Genomic DNA, 22,911 nt, shown 5'->3' on the forward strand with positions numbered 1-22,911 from the left:
AGGAGGAGGTCGCCAACGCAACCAGGGCACCGCCAGCACCTCAGAAGGCAGGGTTAGCATGGCCGAAATGTGGAAAAGCTTTGTCAGCACGCCACAACAAACAGCAGCACCAGCAGCTCAGATGGAACGTCTTAGCAGGAGGCAGCATTTTACCAACATGGTGGAGCAGTATGTGTGCACACGCCTACATGTAGTGAATGACGGGTCTGCCCCCTTCAACTTCTGGGTCTCCAAATTGGGCACATGGCCTGAGCTTGCCCTTTACGCCTTGGAGGTGCTGGCGTGCCCTGCAGCCAGTGTATTATCTGAACGGGTATTTAGCACGGCTGGGGGCGTTATAACAGACAAGCGCAGCCGCCTGTCCAGAGACAATGTGGACAAGCTCACGTTCATTAAAATGAACCAGGCATGGATCCCACGGGACTTTTCCGTACCTTATGCAGAATAGCAATGGATACCGACCTTACCCACCCATTGTTCCATTTTTGCTCTTTCTCACTCTTTTGGGGTGTACCCTCATTTAAAATTTTTGAAAAGAAGCAGTGTTGGCTACCTCGTCCTCCTCCTCAGGGCCAGATTAATGTAGGGGCTATTGGAGCTGCAGCTCCAGGCCCCTACCTTTTTATATAGGCCCCGGGTTGGCCATATTCACTGTTACCGCTCTTCTGTCACTTGTAAACACAGAAGTCTGGCTTCTATGCTCGCTTCCCCAGGCAGCACCCTCAGAACCTCCCCACACAGCGTGAAGGCCGGACAAGGAGGGACAGTTGGCGATGCATGGATGTGTTTATGGGCTTCAGAGACAGCATCCCATGTTGAATTAGGCATGCATGGCTGCACCCTTCCTCCTCTGGGTGCATGGCAAGGCACGGCCCTTAAGGCCCTTCAAAATCCTCAGCACCAAGCCCATGATGCTGTTAATCCGGCCCTGGTCCTCCTCCACCGCCGCTTCCACCTACACCGCCCATAGGTGTGCGCAGCCTATTGCATTAAGGTGTGCACCCCAAAGTTGAAATACACATGCATGTGTTTGCCAGCAGGGAGAGTAATGTATCGGGGCCATGTACCTGTAGGCAAGGAGAAATAGAGCAGAGCAGGTCCCAGGGAGATCTTTCCCATCTCCTCACTGGCAATGCTATGTGCCCTAGGTGATTAGGGTGTGCCCAGGCACACCCAGCACACCCTGTGCGCACGCCTATGTCACCGCCACATCCACCACCACCTCAACCTCCCTCCTACTCCATATGGGCCTCGTCCTTCAGAGATGAAGAAGAACATTGTTTTATTTTTCTGTTTTTTTTTGTTGTTTTAAGTTATTTCCCTATCCACATTTGTTTGCAGAGCACTTGCCATGCTCTTAATTACGTTTTGCTGCCATTTGCAGCACTCTAGCCCTTTCCTTTGGTGTTTTAGAGCCATTTTAGTGCCTTAAAGTTCGGGTCCCCATTGACTTCAATGGGGTTCGGTGTCCGGGAAAAGTTTGGTAAAAGTCCGGGACACGGACCCGGACTTTTTTTTAAAGTTCGGCCGAACCCGTCGAACACGGACATCTAGGTGTCCGCTCAACCCTAAACACAATCTTTTTTGCCCACTGAGGAGGAGGGAGAAAAGTATTTTTCTATCAGGCACTGTGTGCAGCGTTTTTCCTTCAGCTGTGCTGTGCTGAGTGACTGATCATACACTGCTGTGTTCAGTTCACATGTGCTAATATTGAGTGGTTTCAGAAATCATACACTTTTTTTCTATTCCACTATTCAATATACAGCCTTGGGTTAAAAAAAATTAAATTGTGGCCTGCAGCAGAGCTGAATGATATTTGGGGTTTTTGGGGTTCATCTCAACTTCTGAAGATTTGAGGGTGCTGCCTGTTCCATACTCCTCCTACTCCTCATTCAGCCTTTTAGGGGTACAAACAATAGTAATTGGGGCCTAGTGTGGTTTTGTACGTGTGAGATACATTGTCAGGGAATCCCTGTGAGACGTCTGGGGCGTGGCCGTGCACAGGCTATTCCCAGAAGAATGACTAATGGGCGTGGTGCCAGACAGGCTATTTAAAGGAAGTTCATTCCTGTTTCCTGTGCTGACTGATCTTCAGCTGTTTCCTGTGACCTGATGATACCTGTATGCTTCCCTGTTGCTGACCTGGCTTGTTCTGAACTTGGACTTGGATTCTGCTTCTGCTTCTCTGCTAAACCTGACCCGGCTCCGTCCCTGACTTTGGCTCTGCTTACGATTTGGTACCCTGCTGCACCGCCTGTTGATGACCCTGGCTTTCCTACTACTCTGACTCCGTCTCTCAGAAATACCTGAGTGCTTGTCTGGCTATCTGCTGCATATGTTCCATACAGCATTGCATGTTCCAGTTTCCAGGATCCGGACAAGCAGCCTATCCTGATCCATCAACAACCGCAGGCACTCGTGTCCCTCCTGGCCTTTGACACCCTCTGTCTCACCTTCAGTGGGGTCTGGGCCGGAGATATAAGAGAGGCCGACCTCGTCAACTCAGACTCCTCCCAGGTACGTGACATACATACACTTTTTTTGATCATATTTCCTATTCCGCTATTCAATAAAAACCTTTGGGGATCAATTAAATTGCGGGATAGTTTGTGTTGGTACGTGTGAGATCCACCTTTCCAAGTTTTTGGGGTTCATCTCATACTTCTGAAGATTTGAGGGTGCTGCCTGTTCCATACTCCTCCTACTCCTCATTCAGCTTTTTAGGGGTACAAACAATAGTAATTGGGGCCTAGTGTGGTTTTGTACGTGTGAGATACATACACTTTTTTTGATCATATTTCCTATTCCGCTATTCAATAAAAACCTTTGGGGATCAATTAAATTGCGGGATAGTTTGTGTTGGTACGTGTGAGATCCACCTTTCCAAGTTTTTGGGGTTCATCTCATACTTCTGAAGATTTGAGAGTGCTGCCTGTTCCATACTCCTCCTACTCCTCATTCAGCCTTTTAGGGGTACAAACAATAGTAATTGGGGCCTAGTGTGGTTTTGTACGTGTGAGATACATACACTTTTTTTGATCATATTTCCTATTCCACTATTCAATAAAAACCTTTGGGGATCAATTAAATTGCGGGATAGTTTGTGTTGGTACGTGTGAGATCCACCTTTCCAAGTTTTTGGGGTTCATCTCATACTTCTGAAGATTTGAGGGTGCTGCCTGTTCCATACTCCTCCTACTCCTCATTCAGCTTTTTAGGGGTACAAACAATAGTAATTGGGGCCTAGTGTGGTTTTGTACGTGTGAGATACATACACTTTTTTTGATCATATTTCCTATTCCGCTATTCAATAAAAACCTTTGGGGATCAATTAAATTGCGAGATAGTTTGTGTTGGTACGTGTGAGATCCACCTTTCCAAGTTTTTGGGGTTCATCTCATACTTCTGAAGATTTGAGGGTGCTGCCTGTTCCATACTCCTCCTACTCCTCATTCAGCCTTTTAGGGGTACAAACAATAGTAATTGGGGCCTAGTGTGGTTTTGTACGTGTGAGATACATACACTTTTTTGATCATATTTCCTATTCCGCTATTCAATAAAAACCTTTGGGGATCAATTAAATTGCGGGATAGTTTGTGTTGGTACGTGTGAGATCCACCTTTCCACGTTTTTGGGGTTCATCTCATACTTCTGAAGATTTGAGGGTGCTGCCTGTTCCATACTCCTCCTACTCCTCATTCAGCCTTTTAGGGGTACAAACAATAGTAATTGGGGCCTAGTGTGGTTTTGTACGTGTGAGATACATACTTTTTTTGATCATATTTCCTATTCCGCTATTCAATAAAAACCTTTGGGGATCAATTAAATTGCGGGATAGTTTGTGTTGGTACGTGTGAGATCCACCTTTCCAAGTTTTTGGGGTTCATCTCATACTTCTGAAGATTTGAGGGTGCTGCCTGTTCCATACTCCTCATTCAGCCTTTTAGGGGTACAAACAATAGTAATTGGGGCCTAGTGTGGTTTTGTATGTGTGAGATACATACACTTTTTTTGATCATATTTCCTATTCCGCTATTCAATAAAAACCTTTGGGGATCAATTAAATTGCGGGATAGTTTGTGTTGGTACGTGTGAGATCCACCTTTCCAAGTTTTTGGGGTTCATCTCATACTTCTGAAGATTTGAGGGTGCTGCCTGTTCCATACTCCTCCTACTCCTCATTCAGCCTTTTAGGGGTACAAACAATAGTAATTGGGGCCTAGTGTGGTTTTGTACGTGTGAGATACATACACTTTTTTTGATCATATTTCCTATTCCGCTATTCAATAAAAACCTTTGGGGATCAATTAAATTGCGGAATAGTCTGTGTCGGTACGTGTGAGATATACCTTTCCAATATTTGGGGCGCATCTCATACTGCCGAGGATTTGAGGGTGCTTCAGTCTGCCTCCTGCCTGTTCCGAACTCCTCCTACTCCTCATCCTGCCTTTAGGGTATAAAAAATTGTAATCGGGGCCTAGATTGTGTTTGTACGTGTGAGATACACCGTTTTGTAAAATTTGTCCTATTCCGCTATTCAATATACACCCTGTTTCAGTGTAAAAAATTAAATTGCGGGATAGTCTGTATCGGTACATGTGAGATACACCTTTTTATATTTGTTTGGCGCATCTCCTTCTACCGCCGAGGATTGCAGGGCGCTTCAGTTTGCCTCCTGTTCCCAACTCCTCCTACTCCTCTTCCTCATCCTGCCTTTAGGGTACAAAAAAATTGTAATCGGGGCCTAGTCTGTGTTTGTACGTGTGAGATACACCGTTTTTTTATCCTTTTTCCTATTCCGCTATTCAATATACACCCTTTTGGGGTAAAAAACATTAAATTGCGGCATAGTTTGCATATTTGACTGTCAGATACACCCGTGCGATACTGTTGTTGTTTTGTTCCGCTATTCAATAAACACCTTTCTAGGGCAAGATCATAAATTACAGAAATATGAGGAGACCGTCAAATAGGGGCCGTGGCCTGGGTCGTGGTGCTGCTGGTAGAGCTTCTGTTGCAAGGAGAGGACGTGGTCGATCTGTGCCAGCTACACGCACAAGTGAAACACCTTCCTCAAGTGTTAGTAGGCGACAGAACCTGCATCAGTATTTGGTAGGGCATCATACGCCTCTAGAAGTGATGAGGCCAGAACACAGAGAGGCGATGTAGATTGGTTTGCTGCTGACAGTGCCTCCAGTTCCTTCACATTGTCTCCCACCCGGTCTACTGCAGAAAGGTCAGAGTTGGCACCTGCAGCCGATGTCCAACCATCTTTCACCTCACCCCCTTGCAAATCAGGCAAGCAGTCTGAGCCCCAAGCCATACAGCAGTCTCTTCTTCTTTTTGATGACTCTGTCAGCAGGGTTTCCCAGGGCCATCCACCTAGCCCTGCCCCAGAAGTGGAAGAGATTGAGTGCAGCGATGCCCAACCACTCATTTCTCAAGATGAGTACATGCAAGGACCATCGCAGCACGTCTCCGATGATGACGAAACGCAGGTGCCAACTGCTGCGGCGTTCAGCATTGTGGAGACCGACAAGGAGGGCAGGGGTGAAGACTGGGTGGAAGATGATGTGGAGGACGATGAGGTCCTCGACCCCACATGGAATGAACGTCATGCAGGTGACCTGAGTAGTTTGGAGGAAGAGGCGGTGGTCGCACAGAGCCACCAGCACAGCAGAAGAGGGAGCAGGGTGCAGAAGCGGAGCACCCGTGCCCTAGACACTACGCCTGCTACTGCCCAACGCAGCAAGGGAACGAGCGCACCAAAGTCAGCTCAAAGGAGTTCTCTAGCGTGGAAGTTCTTTAGAAAATGTGCTGATGACAGGACACGAGTGGTTTGCACCCTGTGCAATCAGAGCCTGAAGCGAGGCATAAACCTTCTCAACCTGAGCACAACCTGCATGATCAGGCATCTAAGTGCAAAGTACGAGCTGCAGTGGAGTAGACACCTTCAAAACCAAGAAACGTCTCTGGCTCATCCTGCTTCCTCTTCTGCTGCAGTCTCGGCCGCTCCAGCCACATCTGTAGTGATACCGGCACCTGCCACCCCGCAAACAGAGGATCTGTCAGCAACACCACCACCTGGGTCACCAACCATCTCCACAATGTCCCGTGGAAGCGTTCAGCTTTCCATCTCCCAAACACTTGAGAGGAAGAGGAAGTACCCCCCTACCCACCCGCGATCCCTGGCCCTGAATGCCAGCATTTCAAAATTCTTGGCCTTTGAAATGCTGTCATTCCGTCTGGTGGAGACGCACAGTTTTAAAAACCTTATGTCGGTGGCTGTCCCACAGTACGTCGTGCCCAGCCGCCACTACGTTTCCAGGCAAGCAATCCCTTCCCTGCACAACCAAGTGGGGGAAAAAATCAGGTGTGCACTGCGCAACGCCATCTCTAGCAAGGTCCACCTAACTACCGATACGTGGACCAGTAAGCATGGTCAGGGGCGTTATATCTCCCTAACGGCACACTGGGTAAATGCAGTGGCGGATGGGCCTGAGGCGGATAGCAATTTGGCGCATGTCCTTCCACCACCGAGTATTGCAGGGCGCTTTGGTTTGCCTCCTGTTCCTAACTCCTCCTACTCCGCTTCCTCATCCTCTACCGCCTCCTCATCTGGACAGCGTAACACCTTCACCACCAACTTCAGCACGGCCAGGGGTAAACGACAGCAGGCAGTTTTAAAACTTGCCTGTTTGGGGGACAAACCACACACCCCGCAGGAGTTGTGGAGGAGCATGGAACAGCAGACAAATGAGTGGTTGCTGCAAGCGAGCCTCAAGCCCGACCTGGTGGTGTGCGATAATGGGCGAAATCTCATAGCAGCTCTGTCTCTTGCCACATCCCTTGCCTGGCGCATGTGCTGAATTTGGTGGTGCAGAGGTTCCTTAAAAACTACCCCGATATGTCAGAGCTGCTGCAGAAAGTGTGGGCCGTCTGTGCGCACTTTCGGCGTTCTCACCCTGCTGCTGCTCGCCTGTCAGCGCTGCAGCGTAACTTCGGCCTTCCCGCTCACCGCCTCATATGTGACGTGCCCACAAGGTGGAACTTCACCTTGCACATGCTGGAAAGACTGTGCGAGCAGCAGCAGGCCATAGTGGAGTTTCAGCTGCAGCACGCACACGTGAGTCGCTCTGCGGAACAGCACCACTTCACCACCAATAACTGGGCCTCCATGCGAGACCTGTGTGCCTTGTTGCGCTGTTTTGAGTACTCCACCAACATGGCCAGTGCCGATGACGCCGTTCTCAGCTTAACTATCCCACTTCTATGCCTCCTTGAAAAAACAATTCGGAGCGATGATGGAAGAGGATGTGGCACAGGATGAGGAGGAGGAGGAGGATGAAGAGGTAACATTTCCAAGGCTTTCAGGGCAGTCATTCGCAAGGGGCTCCGAGGGTGGGTTCCTGCACACACAAACGCCAGGGACACAATTGTCCAGCAGGGGCACAGTTCTGGTGGATGAGGAGGATGAGGAGGAGGAGCTGGAGGAGGAGATGGAACCATGTTCACAGCAGGGTGGCACCCAGGCCAGCTCATGGCCATCACTGGTGCGTGGCTGGGGGGATACAGAGGACATGGACGATACACCTCCCACAGAGGACAGCCTTTTGTTGCCTCTGGGCAGCCTGGCACACATGAGCGATTACATGCTGCAGTGTCTCCACAACGACCGCTGAGTTGCCCACATTCTAACTTGTGCTGATTACTGGGTGGCCACGCTGCTGGATCCCCGTTACAAGGACAATGTACCGTCCTTAATTCACTCACTGGAGCGCGATCGCAAGATGCGCGAGTACAAGCGCACGCTGGTAGACGCCATGCTGCTGGCATTCCCACCTGACAGCGGGGCCACAGTGGAAGCACAAGGCAGAGGAGGAGGAGGAGGAGGAAGAGGTCGCCAACGCAACCAGGGCACCGCCAGCACCTCAGAAGGCAGGGTTAGCATGGCCGAAATGTGGAAAAGCTTTGTCAGCACGCCACAACAAACAGCAGCACCAGCAGCTCATATGGAACGTCTTAGCAGGAGGCAGCATTTCACCAACATGGTGGAGCAGTATGTGTGCACACGCCTAGACGTACTGAATGAGGGGTCTGCCCCCTTCAACTTCTGGGTCTCCAAGTTGGGCACATGGCCTGAGCTTGCCCTTTACGCCTTGGAGGTGCTGGCTTGCCCTGCAGCCAGTGTATTATCTGAACGGGTATTTAGCACGGCTGGGGGCGTTATCACAGACAAGCGCAGCCGCCTGTCCAGAGACAATGTGGACAAGCTCACGTTCATTAAAATGAACCAGGCATGGATCCCACGGGACTTTTCCGTACCTTGTGCAGAATAGCGATGGATACCGACCTTACCCACCCATTGTTTCATTTTTGCTCTTTCTCACTCTTTTGGGGTGTACCCTCATTTAAAATTTGTGAAAAGAAGCAGTGTTGGCTACCTCGTCCTCCTCAGGGCCAGATTAACGTAGGGGCTATTGGAGCTGCAGCTCCAGGCCCCTACCTTTATATAGGCCCCGGGTTGGCCATATTCACTGTTACCGCTCTTCTGTCACTTGTAAACACAGAAGTCTGGCTTCTATGCTCGCTTCCCCAGGCAGCTCCCTCAGAACCTCCCCACACAGCACGAAGGCCGGACAAGGAGGGACAGTTGCCGATGCATGGATGTGTTTATGGGCTTCAGAGACAGCATCCCATGTGGAATTAGGCATGCATGGCTGCACCCTTCCTCCTCTGGGTGCATGCCAAGGCACGGCCCTTAAGGCCCTTCAAAATCCTCAGCACCAAGCCCATGATGCTCTTAATCCGGCCCTGGTCCTCCTCCACCGCCGCTTCCACCTACACCGCCCATAGGTGTGCACAGCCTATTGCATTAGGGTGTGCACCCCAAAGTTTAAATACACATGCATGTGTTTGCCTACATGTACATGGCCCCGATACATTCCTCTCCCTGCTGGCAAAGTGAAATAGAGCAGAGCAGGTCCGAGGGAGATCTTTCCCATCTCCTCACTGGCAAACAGAGCGATAATGCTAATGTGCCCTAGGTGATTAGGGTGTGCCCAGGTACACCCAGCACACCCTGTGCGCACGCCTATGACACCGCCACATCCACCACCACCTCAACCTCCCTCCTACTCCATATGGGCCTCGTCCTTCAGAGATGAAGAACATTGTTTTATTTTTCTGTTTTTTTTTTGTTGTTTTAAGTTATTTCCCTATCCAGATTTGTTTGCAGACCACTTGCCATGCTCTTAAATACGTTTTGCTGCCATTTGCAGCACTCTAGCCCTTTCCATTGGTGTTTTAGAGCCATTTTAGTGCCTGAAAGTTCGGGTCCCCATTGACTTCAATGGGGTTCGGTGTCCGGGAAAAGCTCGGCAAAGGTCCGGGACACGGACCCAGACTTTTTTTTAAAGTTCGGCCGAACCTGCCGAACACGGACATCCAGGTGTCCGCTCAACTCTACACACCACTATTTTTTTTTTTTTTTTCCGTTCAACCCAGCAGATTGAATGAAAAAAAGCTGACAGCTCAGATCAGGGGCCCCTGTACTAACAATCCGATGCTAATACAGCCACCTCCCCTGCTGAGCTATTGTGTTCTGACAAGGGGGTCCCCCCTCCCTGGCAAAACACTCTGGTTATCCCTCTCAGGCATGGACTAAGAGTGCGGACTGGGAGCCAGTTGCCAGGCCTTTTTCAGCCATGAGCCTTTGACAGAAGCTTGCCCGGCTACCATAAACATGGGCCAAAAGTTTTCTGTTGAACCAGCCAATGCTGGCTGATATTCGGCCCGTGTGTACTAGGCTTTACTCTTATCTTTTTTTGTTCTTGATTTAACTATTTCCTGACCGGGCTTTAGCCGAATGGCAGCTACAGCACGGTCATCCAGCTGTGGAAGAGCACCCTATGACATCCTCCTGTGCTCACGCCCGCTGCACAGCCACTGCGGCACTCAGGTAGCATGTTCTGCCGATCACAGATCAGAGTAAAGGGCCAATCACAGTGGCCCTTTAGCACGTGATTGACTGTGTCCAATCACAGCTGATTACGATGCGAACACAAGCCGGTTATCAAATTCCTTTCCTCACGCTGACAGCATGAGGAGAGAGAGCTGATAACCGGCTTGTGTGAAATGGTGTCCTGATTATCAGTGCAGCCCCAACAGTGCCCACTAGTGATGCCAATCAGTGCCAATCAGTACTGCAAATCAGTGCCTCCTTAGTGTCACCTACCAGTGCGGCCTCGTCAGTGCCCCCCAGTGCAGCCTCATCAACGCACATCAGTCAATGAGAAAAATTACCTGTTTGCAAAATTATATAACAAATTATGAATTTTTTTTCCCCAATCTTTCATTGACAGAGGCAACTCCATATTCTACTTGACTATTGGGTTATGCTGCCCCCTACAGGAGTAGGACACTGGGCAGGAAAAAACTTTAAAACGCCTATGGGGAAGTCCCTGCAGGCATACACCCACACTCTGCTATAGCCTTCAGTTTGCTTCTGCCTAGTTTAGGAGTAGGACCTAGTTCTCGGTTGGGACTTTGGTCTTAGCTTGTTCTTTTATTTTTAAAGGGAACCTTTGTTAAAAATAAAAATTTTTTTTAGCTAGCTAAGTTCCTGAGAGAACTGCAATCAACAGCCGGCCTGGGTTTCGGACTGGATATCCTAGATCCTTAAGGTTTCCCCGCCCAGCCAGCGAGCGTGAGCAGGTTATAGCCCAGCGCTAGGACTCGCCATGACAGTGCCCCAATGGACGGAGGCTGGTCTGCGAGTGAAATACCTCGCCGGGATGTACACGACCTGGTTCGGCCTGAGTCGCAGTGTACCCCTTGGCCGTCAGCACCCCCACCCTGAGTGGAGAGGCAGTCTGTCCGGAGTGGTGCACACCGATATCGTTGGTATGGTGAGTAGGTGTCCCCCCATAACTCTGGCGGTCTCGGGGTGGACGTGGGACCCTCTGGTACCCCTCATTTCCCCTGGCCTCTCGGTAGGTGCCAGGTCTCCCTCCCCACCAGCCACCTCAGTCAGCGATAAGGGTCCTCGGGAGGTGGACGCACCGAGACCGCTATGCGGATCCTCTGGAAGGGGAGCTAATCCTGGTGGGGGTCCCTCCTGGGGACCCCCAATGCCACTTATCTTTTGGACCCCTTAGGGGGTCCTGGAGACCGCATGGCGTGCCGTGGGGGCTGCCATTTTCCTGTAGAATCGTCCTGCCCCATTATACGTTTTTCCACATTGAAATGCATGGGCAGCCATGTTTTTGTGGTGCTTTCAGGGGTTCTATTCAAACCTGTTCACTGTGTCCAGGAAAGAAGGCAAAGTACATCCAATCCTGGACCTCAAGGCTCTGAACCGCTTTGTGCAGGTACAGAAGTTTTGAATGGAGTCTATTCGCACAGTAGTTGCGTCCAGGGCCGGCCTTTGGGGTGTGCGAGCTGTGCGGCCGCACAGGGCGCCATGGGCAACAAGGGCGCCGTGCGGCCATCACAGCTCGCAGAGGATCAGGCTGAGCTGTGTGAGAGATACACAGCTCGCCTCACTGCAACAATAGGTGATCGAGGCACGGCTGCACAGCGGGAGGTGAGCGGCGACTGCGGCCTGGACAGTGGTAACACAGGCCGCGGCCGCCGCTTACCTCCCGCTGTGCAGCTGTGCCTCGATCACCTATTGTTGCAGTGAGGCGAGCTGTGTATCTCTCACACAGCTCAGCCTCCGATCCTTCCACGGAATCCACGCTGACTTCCTGCCCAGTGCCCACACATCCCCGGGAGTGTGGGCGGGTGGGAGGAGGAGAAGGGGCGGGGCGAGGAGGAGCTGACGATCTCTCCTCTGGCGTCAGTGCAGGGAGGGAGGAGAGATTGTCAGCTCCTCCTCGCCCCACCCCTTCTCCTCCTCCCGCCCGCCCACACTCCCGGGGATGTGTGGGCGGGAAGTTTAAAGAAAAAAGAAAAAGCTGCAGACAAAGTAAAGTAAGTGACATCTCTCTCCTTCAAAAATGTAAGGGGGGGGGTCTGTGATGTAAGGGGGGGCTCTGTGTGAGGGGGGCTATGTGTGGGGGTCTGTGATGTAAGGGGGGGCTCTCTGATGTGGGGGGCTATGTGTGGGGGGGGGGCTTTTTGTGGGGGGTCTGTGATGTAAGGGGGGGCTCTCTGATGTGGGGGGCTCCGTGGGGAGGGGGGGTCTGATGTAAGGGGGGCTTTTTGTGGGGGGGTCTCTGATGTGAGGATGTGAGGGGGGCTTTCTGTGTGTGTGTGTGTGTAGGGGGTCTCTGATGTTAGGGGGGCTTTGTGTAAGGGGGTCTCTGATGTGCAGGGCTCTGTGGGGAGGGGGGGGTCTGATGTAAGGGGGGCTTTGTGTGGGGGGTCTCTGATGTGAGGGGGGCTTTGTGTGGGAGGGTCTCTGATGTGAGGGGGGTTCTGTGTGGGGGGTCTCTGATGTGAGGGGGGCTTTGTGTCGGGGGTCTCTGATGTGAGGGGGGCTCTGTGTGGGGGGTCTCTGATGTGAGGGGGGCTTTGGGTCGGGGGTCTCTGATGTGAGGGGGGCTTTGGGTCGGGGGTCTCTGATGTAAGGGGGCTCTGTGTGGGGGGTCTCTGATGTGAGGGGGGCTCTGTGTGGGCGGTCTCTGATGTAAGGGGGGCTTTGGGTCGGGGGTCTCTGATGTAAGGGGGGCTCTGTGTGGGGGGGCTCTGTGTGGGGGGTCTCTGATGTAAGGGGGGCTTTGTGTCGGGGTCTCTGATGTGAGGGGGGCTTTGTGTCGGGGGTCTCTGATGTGAGGGGGGCTCTGTGTGGGGGGTCTCTGATGTGAGGGGGGCTTTGGGTCAGGGGTTTCTGATGTGAGGGGGGCTTTGTGTGGGGGGTCTCTGATGTAAGGGGGGCTTTGTGTCGGGGGTCTATGATGTGAGGGGGGCTTTGTGTCGGGGGTCTCTGATGTGAGGGGGGCTTTGTGTTGGGGGTCTCCGATGTGAGGGGGGCTCTGTGTGTGGGGTCTCTGATGTAAGGGGGCTCTGTGTTGGGGGTCTCTGATTTAAGGGGGGCTTTGTGTGGGGGGTCTCTGATGTAAGGGGGGCTCTTATGTAAGGGGGGCTAAGTTATTAGTGATCATAAAAAAGAAAAGTCAAATAAAGTGCAAAAAAGGTGCAAGAAAATTTGCGCGGGGGGGGTGCCACGGGATTAGCTCGCACAGGGCGCCTGATCACCTAAGGCCGGCCCTGGTTGCGTCTCTGCCCCAAGGAGACTTTTTGGCCTCCATAGATATCAAGGATGCTTATCTACACATCCCTATTGACGCTGGACACCAGGGTTATTCGCTTCGGTGTAGGAGAGGAGCATTATCAATTTGTGGCATTACCCTTTGGTCTTCACCAAAGTGTTGGCTCCGGTATTGACATTACTGCAGCAACGGGGGATTACGGTACTGGGGTACATGGACAAACTCCACTTAAGAGCAGACTCACATTTATCCCTGATGGGCGACTTGACAATCACTGTACGGACTCTGCAAGAGTTTGGTTGGAACATCAATTTAAATAAATCTGCCCTGGTACCTTCCTTAAAACTGGAAAGCTAGGTCGCTGGATCCTCTGGCCGACGCCACAGACGCACTGGTGACTCCATGGGGTCAGATTCGGCTGATCTATGCATTTACTTCTGCCGAGGATCCTGTGCAGAATATAGGTGGAAGGGATTCTGGTCATTCTAACGGCCCCAGACTGGCCTCGCCGGTCTTGGTATGCAGATCTGGTAAAGTTGGCCGCCGTTTGAAGGAGAGGTGTTGAAGGATAGAGGTCTTTCTGACTCGGTGATTCCGACAATGTTGAAGGCCAGAAAGTCTACTTCTAAGAAGGTCTATGGAAATCGTACATCTCATGGTGCGAATCGCTAAAGGTGCATCCTCGCCTTTTTCGGCTAGGATTTTGACCTTTCCTTCAAAAAGGGGTCGAACAGTGTTTGGCTTTGGGCACTATCAAAGGCCAAGTGTCGGCTTTGGCTGTGTTTTTCCAACCACCTTTGGCTATGCATGCCTTGATTCATACTTTTATACCAGGTGTTCACCATATGGCTCCTCCGAGGTGATCCCTGTTACCTCCATGGGTTCCTAATTTGGTATTATCTGTGGTTCAGAAACCTCCTTTTGAGAACATTAGGGAGATTCCTCTGCTTACACTGTCTCAGAAGGTTGCCTTTTGGGTGGCTATTACTTCTGCCCACAGAGTATCTGAATTGGCACTGCTGTCCTGCCGTTCACCTTATCTGGTGGTCCACAGAGATAAAGTGGTTCTTTTGACCTAATCAGTCGTTTCTTCCTAAGATGGTTTTCTGATTTCCATCTGAATGAAGACATTGTGCTGCCTTCACTCTGTCCCAGGCTCAAGCATCTGAAGGAATTTGCTTTGGATGTGGTTCAGCCAGTTAGAGTTTACCTGATGGCTACTGAATCTTTCAGGAAATCGGACTCTCTTTTTGTCCTCATGGAAGGACCTCAAAAGGGATTGGCTGCGCCCGCTGCGCCTGCTGCGCCAATATCCAGGTGGTGCAGGCTTATTCACTGAAGGGTCAGGTTCCGCCTTTCCCTGTGAAGGCGTATTCTACTAGGGCGCTAAGTGCCTCTTGGGCTTTTCGCCATCAGGTGTCAGTGATACAAGTTTGCTGGGCGGAAATTTGATCCTCTGTGCACACGTTCAATAAATTCTACAAAGTAGATGTGTTGGCATCTTGGGATGCTTCTTTTGGCCGCAAGGTTTTGCAGGCTGCTGTTTAAAAGAGAAAATATTTTCTTTGAGGTTGTATGTTTTCTAGGTGAGCTCCAGTAGTTCCTGGTTAAGCTCCATGTTCACTGGTTGGCTAAGTTTAGCCTTTGGGGAATGACGTTCTTTTCTGCGTTTATTTTTCCCACCCCTAATTCAAATACTGCTTTGGGATGTTCCAATGATCAAGAAGAATATGGAGCTGTGTCTGTCAATGAACAATAGAGAAAAATGGACTTTTGACTTACCATAAAATCCTTTTCTCTGAAGTTCATTGACAGATGCAGTACTTGCCCCTCTAATTATGAGTGGGATGGGGTTTTTTTCTTCTAAACACTGCTTGCATCAAAACTGAAGGCTATAGCAGAGTGTGTGTGGGTGTATGCCTGCAGGTGTGGTAAAGTTTTTTTTTTTTCCCTGCCTAGTATCCAACTCCTGTAGGGGGCAGCATAACCCAATGGTCAAGAAGAATATGGAGCTGCATCTATCAATGAACTTCAGCGAAAAGGATTTTACGGTAAGTCAAAAATCCGTTTTTTTTTTTTTTCAATTTTCAGTCTTTTTCGGTTTATCTAGAAAAAACGAAAAATCCCAGTACAGGCGGTCCCCAGGTTACAAACAAGATAGGGAGTGTAGGTTTGTTCTTAAGTTGAATTTGTTGTTAAGTCAGAACAGGTACATTTTTTAAATGTAGCTCCAGCCTAAAGAATCATTTTTAAGCTTTTTGGATAGCATAGGGAAGGGTTAACACCCCTGTACCATTTGTTTTGCTGTTTGTACCCCTGTTAAGAAGATTTCACCTCACTTTCTGTCTTTATGATAATTGGATTTTGAAAATAAATTTTGGGTTGTTGTGGAAACAAGGATTGGCGATAAAGCTTCAATGGAGACCCCTGTTTCCCATGAGAACTCTTACAGGAGTGAATTTCCCTTCCTAGGGGTAGATTTCCTCTCACTTCCTGTTGTCTTCCTCCGTTTGTAAGTAGGAGTCGTTTGTAAGTCGGATGTTTGTAATCCGGGGACCACCTGTAGTGATTAAATACCACCAAAAGAAAGCTCTATTTGTGTGAAAAAAAGATAAACATTTCATATGAGTACAGTGTAGCATGACCGCGCATTTGTCATTCAAAGTGTGATAGCGTTGAAAGTTGAAAATTGGCCTGGACAGGAAGGGATGAAAGTGCCCTGTAGGCAAGTGGTTAAAAACAGAGATTTGTAGATTAACCACTCCAGTGATCTCACTGCCTAAAATTGTTAGAAAAGGATATCAGCCACACTGGCATTGTTTTCAATGAGATGCAAGAAGAAAAAGTAAGTATCAACCAATATGTAGCACTGCAAAACAGGAAGCACAGTTTGTACATGTAATAGGCAAGTATGGCTGCCCCATTTACAAATTCACCACTTCCCGACCACCAGCCGCCTTTTTACTGCGGCTGGGTGGCTCTCCTGCACAAACGGACGTAGACCTACGTCGGTCGCGTGCGGAAATCTAGGGGGCGCAAGCATTCCGCCGGAGGCGTGCTCCCGCCCCCACTCGGCAGCAGGGAAGCCGATGCACGGGTCAAGCGGCTCCGATTGCCGCCTGACACCCACGATTGCTCCCCGCTGAGAGATCATCTCCCTGAAATGATCACAGAGCTCATGTGATCTTTCTATATAGGATCACATGTCTATATGGTTATTTCAGAAGCCACGTCCCTCCCACAGTTAGAATCACTCCCCTAGGCTCACATTTAACCTATTGATCACCCACAGGGTTAACCCCTTCCCTGCCAGTGCCATTATTACAGTAACAGTGCATATTTTTAGCACTGATTACTGTAGTAATGTCACTGGTACCCCCAAAAGTGTCAAAAATGTCAGTTAGAGGTTCGATCTGTTCGCCGCAATGTCACAGTCCCGCAAAAAATCACAGATCGCCGCCATTACTAGTAAAAAAAAACAACAATAAAAATGACATTAATCTTTCCCGTAGTTAGTAGACGTAATAATTAAAACAAAGGTGACCAGCGCTATGGATTTATGGGGTGAATGCAGAAAAAAACGGTGTAAGCTGCCAACAACCAAACCCAACGAGTTGGGTTGGAAATATAATAGTGCAAGTGGGGTTGTGAACGGCGCTACCGTATTGCAAAGATGTAGCAATAATGTGATATGCTGGCGTGAGTAGTGGTGTGAAGTGATACCACTTAATATGTGCCGTGAATAGACAAATTTAATAAATAAATTAATTTGTAAAGTGCAATGTTAAATTACTTTATAAAAATAATTTATAAAAAATAAAAGAGACCAGTTAAAATAAATCGTGTATATGCCTTGTATCTTTAAATATAATAAAGTGCATAAGTGCTGGTGCAGAAAAAGAAACACAAGGCTGAAATGAATAGTGATATTTTATTTCAAAACAATCAAGTGAAGCATAGAGCTAACCTCACTATGATGCAGGAGTGATGGTGCTCAGTGAAAAGAAAAGAGTGAATTGATAACTGCTGCTAATGAGCAAATGATACTACGCATATAGCTGAAACAAAGATAAATGAATGAATGTGAAGGTTTTGGGTTGCAACAACCTGCGCGGCCGCTAGGTGTCGCACCCTACTATACGACCTGATGTGTCTCAGTTGCCGGAAGGTACCGTGTGTGGGTTCCGCTGCCCCTTTTCTGGCTTCCTGGTGGGTCTGTATGTGGTCCTCAGAAAGAGAGAAGGAGACCCCTAGGTACCAAATCCAAACAACATAGCAGAAAAAAATGTAGAGACTCACAGGGAAGTTCAAGGCTGTCCGCGATCAGTGTTGGATGGCCGGGAAGCTTCCGCGTTCCACGGCTCTGGCTCCGGGTGCCGGAAATGACGTTAGACGTCGCTGACTCCGCCCTGCCGGTTTCGTCACAAGACGTCTACTAGGAGACGTCTTGTGACGAAATCGGTAGGGCGGAGTCAGCGACGTCTAACGTCATTTCCGGCACCCCGAGCCAGAGCCGTGGAACGCGGAAGCTTCCCGGCCATCCAACACTGATCACGGACAGCCTTGAACTTCCCTGTGAGTCTCTACATTTTTTTCTGCTATGTTGTTTGGATTTGGTACCTAGGGGTCTCCTTCTCTCTTTCTGAGGACCACATACAGACCCACCAGGAAGCCAGAAAAGGGGCAGCGGAACCCACACACGGTACCTTCCGGCAACTGAGACACATCAGGTCGTATAGTAGGGTGCGACACCTAGCGGCCGCGCAGGTTGTTGCAACCCAAAACCTTCACATTCATTCATTTATCTTTGTTTCAGCTATATGCGTAGTATCATTTGCTCATTAGCAGCAGTTATCAATTCACTCTTTTCTTTTCACTGAGCACCATCACTCCTGCATCATAGTGAGGTTAGCTCTATGCTTCACTTGATTGTTTTGAAATAAAATATCACTATTCATTTCAGCCTTGTGTTTCTTTTTCTGCACCAGCACTTATGCACTTTATTATATTTAAAGATACAAGGCATATACACGATTTATTTTAACTGGTCTCTTTTATTTTTTATAAATTATTTTTATAAAGTAATTTAACATTGCACTTTACAAATTAATTTATTTATTAAATTTGTCTATTCACGGCACATATTAAGTGGTATCACTTCACACCACTACTCACGCCAGCATATCACATTATTGCTACATCTTTGCAATACGGTAGCGCCGTTCACAACCCCACTTGCACTATTATAGTAGATGTAATAACTTTTGCACAAACCAATCAAAATATACGCTTATTATGATTTTTTTTTTTTTTTTTACCAAAAATATATAGCAGAAAACAAATTGGCCTAAAATGTTAAAAAATTTAGTTTTTTAAATTTATTTATTTTTTTGAGAATGTCATATAACAGAATGTGAAAAATATATTTTTTTTTTCAAAAATGTCGCTCTTTTTTTGTTTATAGCGCAAAAAATAAAAATCGCACAGGTGATCAAATACCACCAAAAAAAAGCTCTATTTGTGGGATAAAAAGTACATCAATTGTATTTGGGTACAGTGTTGCATGACCGCACAATTGTCCGTTAAAGTAACGCCGTGCTGAATCGCAAAATAGGGCCTGGTCAGGAAGGGGGCAAATCCTTCCGGTTTTAAAGTGGTTATACACAGAAAAAAAAAAAAAGATAGTAAAATACATTGTTATTTACATAAAGCTGATCTACACTTTCTAAGGTGCAACTGTTCACTTGCTCGGTAACACAAATTGCTAATCAGCCAATCACAAGGCAGCAGCCCAGTGGATTTAGGCATCTTGAGTGGTGAAGGCGACTTGCTGAAGTTCAAACTGAGCATCAGAATAGGGAAGAAAGGAGATTTAAGTGACTTTGAACGTAGCATGGTTGTTGGTGCCAGACAGGCTGGTCTGAGTATTTTAAGAACTGCTGATCCACTGGGATTTTCACGCACAACCATCTCTAGGGTTTACAGAGAATGGCCTGCAAAAGAGAAAATATCCAGTGAGCAAATGTTGTGTGGATGAAAATGCCTACCATCTCTGAATGTACAACACATCGAACCTTGAAGCATATGGGCTACAGCAGCAGAATACCACACTGGGTGCCACTTCTCTCAGCGAAGAACAGGAAACTGAGGTTACTATTCGCACAGGCTCACCAAAACTGGACAATAGAAGATTGGAAAAACGTTACCTGGTCTGATGAGTCTTGATTTTTAGCTACGACATTCTGGGACAGAATTTGGCATAAACAACAAAAAAGCATAGATCTATGCTGCCTTGTATCAACGGTTCAGGCTGGTGGTGTAATGGTGTGGGGGATATTTTCTTGGCACACTTTAGGCTCCTTAGTACCAACTGAGCATTATTTAAACTCCACAACCTACTTGAGTATTGTTGCTGACCATGTCCATCCCTTTATGACTACAGTGTACCCATCTTCTGATGGCTACTTCCACAATCCTGCACCATTATCCTAATGCACCAGGTCACAAAACTCAAATCCTCTCAAACTGGTTTCTTGAACATGACAATGAGTTCACTGTACTCCAATGTCCTCCACAGTATCCAGATCTCAATCCAAAAGAGCACTATTGGGATGTGGTGGAACGAGAGATTTGCATCATGATGTGCACTTGACAAATCTGCAGCAACTGCATGATGCTATCATCTCAACATCTCTGAGGAATGTTTACAACACCTTGTTGAATCTATGCCATTAGGATTTAAAGCAGTTCTGAAGGCAAAAAGGGGGCCCAACCTGGTACTAGCAAGGTGTACCCAATAAAGTGGCTGGTGAGTGTGTTTCAAATTCAAGAGACTATACATTTTCTTAAACATCAACCCTGTTGCAAAAAAATTATTATAAAACTTTAAATGTTATTTTTTTTAAATAACAAACATTTTATACTTCTCTGCTCTGATCAATGGTTTTGCACAGTGCAGCCCCAATACTCCTCTTCTCTGGTCCCACTGCTAGCGCTTTTGGCCCCTTTCCCTGCTGAGTGCCCCCATAGCAGTCTGCTTGCTATGGGGGCACTCATGCTTGCTTGCTCTCAAGCCTCACTCTGTATCCATAAGACACACAGAACAGGGCTTGGCCCCCGGCCCCACCTTGCCCCTCTCCACTGGGTATTATTGACAGCAGCAGGAACCAATGGCTCCCATTGCTCTGAGCCAATGAGGGAGAGAGCCAGGAGAGTCTCTGCTCTCATGCACATTGCTGGATTGAGATCAGGCTCAGGTAAGTATAAGGGTGGAACTGCATTCAGAATGTTTTTTACCTTAAGGCATAGAATGCAGTAAGGTAAAAAAATATTCTGTCTTTAGAACCACTTTGTGTGCAGCATTGGAAGGATTGTGAATGCATAGGTCTAAAACAGCCCTAAGGCCTCATACACATGGGATAGAAAAACACAGCTATTTCCTATTCTTGTCTCTGAATGTAGCTTTTTTTTAGCCAAGTCCATGCACATTGTAGCTTTTAGATTTGTATTTTAGGGCATCTTTGAGGAGCATAAAAAAAAAATGCCCCAAACCTGTGTTTAGGAAGGAGCTCACTAGTATGATTTACACACATACACAAGTAAACATGTATGAATGCGTGAAAACATGCGCATATGCATTTAAAGCAAAGCTACTGCCACCCCTACCAAAAAAAATACTGTAGCTGCTGACTTTCAATATTGGGACACTTACCTGTCCCAGGGATCCCATGATATCAGCATCCTAGCCAATTTTTCAATCTGCTCTCAGGTACGCCGCCTGGTAAAAAGCCTCCTGTGTGCAGCGGCCCCCCAGCACTGCCAATCCTTACCCGAGCTACCTCCCATCCATTGATATTCACAATAGCCTCAGCTGTCCTGGGACTCTCCCTCCTCATTGGCTAAGACAGCAGTGGAAGCCCATTGGCTCCCACTGCCGTCAATCACAGTGATCCAGTGAGGAGTTGCAGGGGGGGGGGGGTGGAGCGGGACTAAGCTTCACATTTGTGTCTTATGGGCACATAGAGCAGTGGCTCGGGAGCGAGCACACAGTGTTGCCCCCAGGGCAAGCGGCTTTCTCTGGGGGCACTGCTCAAGGAGGAAGAGCCAGGAGCGCTAGCTGGGGACCCAGAAAGAAGAGGATCGGAGCTGCTCTGTGCAAAACCACTGCACGGAGCAGGTAAGTTATTAACATGCTTGTTTAAAAATAAATAAACAAGCTTTAATACCACTTTAAATGACTCTTTTTCTTCAAAACTGAAAATAAAAATGTAAGAAAAACCTATTCTGGTTAAACAAAATTGTACAGCACCGTATGCTTCTAAGTAGACAATATGATTTAATACAAATACAACTTCAGAAAAATATCATCTCTTTCTTTGAAATCAATATTTAATATTTTTATTATATTTCTGTGTATGAGAAGGCAAAGAACATGTTACCTCAGACAGAGTAGAATAATTATTTTGGTGGCACAGTTTAGTCTTAAGAGTTTCTAAAAAGATCTTCCAAGATGTGTGGAGCAACTTTTGAGAATGCATGTTTAGACAAAAGTATGCCTTAAGTAACTACATTTCTTCTTATTACAGAGAATTTATTACCTCTCTCTCGAGTTTTACATGGGTCGAACACTCCAGAATACCATGGTAAATCTGGGTCTTGAAAATGCCTGTGATGAGGCTACTTATCAGGTACTTATTTATTTTTATATTTACTTTTATATTTACTTTACATTTTATTGTATATCTAAGACTGTGTTTACCCTTATCATATTAAATAATTGCCTCTGCATTTAACTATTTCTGGTTTTTAATTAAAGTAATAGTTAGCTCAGAGTTCAGGGGTGTGCTGTGTACAGAGGGCAGGGTTTGGGAGCTGCGCTAAGTTCAGAATGCAGAGTTCAAGAGTACGTTATGGAGAGAGTGCAGGGTTGTGCTACATACAGAGTGCAGGGTTTAGGCGTGTGATACAGACAGAGTGCAGTGCTCAGGGGTGCGCTATGCACAGTGTGAAATGCTCAGGGGTGCGCTATGCACAGCGTGCAGTGCTCAGGGGTGCGCTATGCACAGTGTGCAATGCTCAGGGGTGTGCTATGCACAGAGTGCAGTGCTCAGGGGTGCGCTATGCACAGAGTGCAGTGCTCAGGGGTGCGCTATGCACAGAGTGCAGTGCACAGGGGTGCGCTATGCACAGAGTGCAGTGCTCAGGGGTGCGCTATTTTATTTTCACCCCTCCTCCTGGTCTGTTACCTCTGCACCCGCCATTTTCCCCCATCCCCCCACCTCTGCACAGATCTGCCCCCACAGTCCACATCCCCCCAGCCCACCATTCCCAAAGCTTCCCCGCATCTCTACTAAGCAGTTCTCTCCCTTTGTATTGCACTCTAGTACCTATATAGGTGAACTTGTGTATATGGCCCCAGTAACAGTTCACTTCTGTCGCCTTGCAGGGAGATCTTTCTGTCAGATCTGGCCCTACCCTACCCCTCTGTGCTCCACTGTGAGCGACGCCGTCAGTGCCTGCAAGGATAGGCCCCACCAATCCCCACTGACAGACCCCTACCACACCAACTAATGCCCCCCCCCCCACTACGAGACCCCCAACTACTGCTCAGACACTCACCACTGACAGACCCCTACCACACCAACTAATGCCCCCCCACTACAAGACCACCCCCCCACTTCCAGACCACCACCCA

General features: G+C 48.2%; 1 protein-coding gene across 1 annotated transcript in view; it reads left to right on the forward strand.

Annotated features, from left to right (window-relative positions):
• Positions 1-22,911, forward strand: part of PYGM (glycogen phosphorylase, muscle associated) — a 982,083-nt gene that overhangs the window by 35,825 nt on the left and 923,347 nt on the right. Inside the window, exon 2 of the mRNA XM_082270768.1 lies at positions 21,803-21,904. Within this exon, the coding sequence (XP_082126894.1) occupies positions 21,803-21,904 (102 nt within the window). The remainder of the gene's footprint in view (positions 1-21,802; positions 21,905-22,911) is intronic.

Source organism: Pelophylax lessonae, assembly GCF_965119305.1.
Source record: "Pelophylax lessonae genome assembly, chromosome: 10".
Lineage (NCBI taxonomy): Eukaryota > Metazoa > Chordata > Amphibia > Anura > Ranidae > Pelophylax > Pelophylax lessonae.